This window comes from the organism of the source record quoted next, unplaced genomic scaffold (assembly GCF_019419815.1).
Source record: "Pyrus x bretschneideri cultivar Hongxiangsu unplaced genomic scaffold, Pyrus_bretschneideri_v1 Contig5, whole genome shotgun sequence".
NCBI classification, from domain to species: domain Eukaryota; kingdom Viridiplantae; phylum Streptophyta; class Magnoliopsida; order Rosales; family Rosaceae; genus Pyrus; species Pyrus x bretschneideri.
Genome location: NW_025999787.1, coordinates 9,339,140 through 9,343,440, shown reverse-complemented (window position 1 = coordinate 9,343,440; position 4,301 = coordinate 9,339,140). Strand labels below are relative to the sequence as shown.

At 37.8% G+C, this 4,301-nt stretch overlaps 1 protein-coding gene across 1 annotated transcript; it reads left to right on the top strand.

Annotated features, from left to right (window-relative positions):
- Positions 1-429: 429 nt before the first annotated feature.
- Positions 430-2,212, top strand: LOC103945865 (15-cis-phytoene desaturase, chloroplastic/chromoplastic). Its single transcript, XM_018647108.2, has one exon. The coding sequence runs from the start codon at positions 622-624 to the stop codon at positions 2,071-2,073; it is 1,452 nt and encodes a 483-aa protein (XP_018502624.2). The 5' UTR covers positions 430-621; the 3' UTR covers positions 2,074-2,212.
- The last annotated feature ends 2,089 nt before the right edge of the window (positions 2,213-4,301 follow it).

Below are 4,301 nucleotides of genomic sequence, written 5' to 3'. Positions count from 1 at the left end.
ACCCGAACTGTATATATTTTACTACAACATTTAAAGATCATCTTTACAAAAAAAATTAGGACAATTCAAAACTACTAATAGTAAAGAAAATGGACGGATATACAAGAAACATTAAATTTAATCAACGGTCATATGATCTCGAATTCTGATGATTTTTTGAAGACATGATCTTTGAGATAAGACATGAAAGATAGATGATTGGAATCCTTGAACTACATTACTGAGAGGACTCCACATAAACATGTGTCAAAATATAGTGTGTCACCGAATCTTAACTCTTACATGTAGATATATAAGAGTAGAAGACATTTGGATAAGGCAACTGGGTGTAATGGTGGGTGTTGTGTTGTACATAATCATTTGAACAAGAATTAAACACGAGATCTCAAATGCATAAATGAATACGATTTAACTATTTTGAGCTACAAGCACTGCTCTAACAATTCATTCTTTTCCAAAATTTTCCCATCAAAAGAAATGAACAAAAAGGAAAATTAATGAAATAATGACTGGCTCTAGACAGTCCCAAAGATTATCCTTTCAATCCGTGTGACACAAGATAAGCCATTTTTCCCATCATCCAATCCAAACAGACCTCATCTTCCTCAAGAACTCAAACAAATGAAACTGATCACTCTTCCTCTTCCACTCCCATCCACCACCACCCTCCTCTCCCCCAAACCCCAACTCCTCCGCTTCAAATTCAAACCCCAATCATCTCTCCAGACAACTATCAACCCCCCAAAATCCCCATTTCCGCGAAACCCCAAGTCCCCTGTTATTATCATCGGCGGAGGACTCGCCGGCCTCGCCGCCGCCACCCACCTCAACTCCCAGAACACCCCTTTCCTCCTCCTCGAAGCCTCCGACGCCGTCGGCGGCCGCGTCCGAACTGACGTCGTCGACGGGTTCCTTCTCGACCGCGGCTTCCAAATCTTCATCACCGCTTACCCCGAAGCCCAGAAACTTCTCGACTACCAATCCCTCGACCTCCAGAAATTCTACTCCGGCGCCCGTATTTACTACGGCGGTAGTTTCCACACCGTCGCCGACCCCCTCCGGGATTTCTGGAACTCTGTCAAGTCCCTCGCCAACCCTATCGGATCCATTCCCGATAAATTGCTCATCGGATTGACGAGATTTCGTGTTCTGACGAAATCCGACGAAGAGATATTCTCCTCCGGCGATGAGGTCTCCACCATGGAGCTGCTGAGGGGAATCGGGTTCTCCGATTCGATCATCGCTCGATTCTTTCAGCCATTTTTCGGCGGCGTTTTCTTCGACAAAGAGCTCGAAACGACTTCCAGATTGTTCAATTTCATCTTCAAGTGTCTCGCCCTCGGCGACAACACTCTCCCATCCAACGGCATTGGTGCCATCCCACAGCAATTGGCCGCGAAATTGCCCTCTGATTCGATCGTTCTCAACTCCCGAGTCGCTTCGATTGATTTCAGCGGCGACGAATCTTCGTCGCCAAGGGTGAGATTGGAGAGCGGAGAGGTTTTGAGAAGCGAGCTTGGAGTGATAGTGGCAGTTGAGCAACCGGAAGCGGATAAGCTTTTGGCGGGAAGGATAAATGGACTGGTCCGGACCAAACCGGCTCGAAGTACTGTTTGTTTGTATTTCACTGCAGACCGGGCCAACATTCCGGTTTCTGATCCGGTTTTGTTTCTTAACGGGTCGGGCAAGGGCATTGTGAATAACATGTTTTTCGCAACCAATGTAGCTCCATCTTACGGCCCACCCGATAAAGCTTTGGTATCGGTATCACTTGTCGGAGGTTTTGAGGATGTGACGAATGATGATCTGACGACTGAAGTTGTTCGTGAGCTCTCTGGCTGGTTTGGGGGATCAATGGTGGGATCTTGGAGACACTTGAGAACGTATCGAATTAAATTTGCACAACCAAACCAATGTCCGCCGCTCGATTCGAAGAGAAACCCTCGGGTCGGGTCGGGTGTGTATGTGTGCGGTGACCATTGGACGACTGCCACATTTGATGGGGCGTTGGTGTCGGGAAAGAGAGCGGCAGAAGCTTTGCTTAGAGATACTGCCTTGACTAGGGTTGTTTAGGTTTCATGTTTTTTTTGTATTTCTTATCATACAATGGCTTGTGTTTGTAAAGGGTTCGTTGAAGCGTTTTTGGTGAAAATATTTTATGAATTAATCCTTAATAAAAATGTAAATAAATTTTGAAAAAGTAAGTGTTTTATACAAGAAGAATTAGTTACATGTTTCTTGCATGAAGCACTTAAAGTGTATTTAGAATCCGAAAACATTTTCGCTAAAAATACTTTCAGTCATTTTAAAAGTATTTCCAAACGAGCCCTAGTTTTTACATAGAGTAAACCATTAATATTGTTGTCTTTTGGGTTACAACATTCAATTGAGGGTACATGTAAAGTTGGAATGTATATCTGGACCCAAAATTTGTATATTCTATTTTTCATAAAATATGGAATTTAAGATTAAATTTTACAAGAAGTCATATATCTTTCTTTTAGTTTGTAGTTTGAATTAGTTTTTCTTGTTGGAAGGAATTGGCTTGAACAACATACATGCATAATACACTCATGTTATTGGAGAAATGTGATCATGTAATTTTAAACGTAAATGTGCAATATGTTTATCATATAAATAGACAATAAGGTTTATAATCCTACCATTATTTTGAAGAGAAATAGAATGGCATTTCTTTAAAGTAATTTATCTTATTCCTTCAAGTTGGATGTAATTTTTTTTGTTTCATTCTTCAACATAACTTTGAATATATTTAATCATCCATTTCAACCAGTTGTAGAGACCAAACAAGATAAATAGATATATGTGGTATCAGTGATGAATCCAAAATTTAAACTTTGGAGTTTAAGTTTTCTAGATAGAAACAAAGTGCAAAGCGAGCAAAAATAATTCAATTTATTTACTGAAGCGTTTCATTGAACACTTGGTAGGGTTTGTTATCGTCTACCGAACCAAGTTTCACACATGTCAAAAGATATTCACATATGCTGAAGCAATCTGATGAGTGCTATTGAGAGAATTTGTCGAGAGTTGTAAATGCAACTTGCAAGAGGCATTTCGTCAAATACCTGGTGAACACCAAAATGACACGTACCAAATATTTAGAAAGTTCTTGAAATACCTTCACATATATATTTCTCGGACTCTAAGTAATTCTGGAACCAACTTGGTCCCAATATGCACCCTCCATCACTGTGTGGTCTAATATAACTTCATTGAGTGACGCTATATAGCGGTGTGAACTATCTGACCTTCATGGATTGAGACAGAAATCGGACATGAATTTTCTTTAAAGAAAGGGATTGTAGTGCCTATGCCACGCTCTCTAATCTCTGTCAGACTATTATCCACCGGCTCTTGTAGCTTTGGAGTATAAGCTAAGTTTGCTTCCTGACCAGTCGTTAGTTTGGTTTTTGCCAGATCAATGGCAGCCATGCATTTCAAAATAAATTAAAGCTCTCGTTTAATTCTTAACCGTTCAATTTTTCCGTTGGTCCCAATTAATTGACCCTTGACATTACATCTGGTCACGGTGCTTTAGCCATTCAATATTTCTGCTAATTAGTCGTATTATATTTAAATCAAATATTTATTAACTTAGTAAACCCTGTCGTTATTGTCACTTAGTATTACAGTATAATGTTATTCTTCTTTACACGAGAGGTGTTATGAGCCAAAGGTAAATTGAATCATATTATTGCTAGTCTATTTTGAAACAAACTCACTCTTTTTCTTTTAATGTATATAATAACAGTTGTTAAATAAAAGAAGAAAAAACTTGTCATTGTTGCCTTTGACGTGAAGAAGGTTTTGTTTCTAATCGTGGCAACTCGTTATTGACATTGGAATATAATATAATATACAAAAATTGTTATTGATCCTTTTAACTTTTTATTTTTTATTTTGAATTTTTATATTTAAAAAAAATATATATATATGCTTTTAAAAAGTGCAAAATGAATTTTTAGAGTGTTAGCAACTTAATAATATATGAAATATAATATAATGGTTAATTGTTGGATAAGCTTGTATTTGAAGTACTAATCGAAGTTAAGCAACCAAAGTGGGTGACATGTCATGATTATCTACTTGGTAAAATCTAGCTAGAAAAAAAAAAAAACTAATGAAAATGGTTTGAAAATTTTGAGTTTTAACGATAAAGACAAAATAAAGGGTAAAGTGAATAATACCATGATTAATTTTTTTATGTAAAAATATAAGCTTTCGTTAAAATAAACAATATCAGGAGTTTTTCGTTAAAATTTAAAAAATGTAAACAC

Excerpts from the sequence above, each read along its gene's own strand:
- LOC103945865 (XM_018647108.2), top strand. The coding sequence starts at position 622 with ATGAAACTGATCACTCTTCCTCTTCCACTCCCATCCACCACCACCCTC.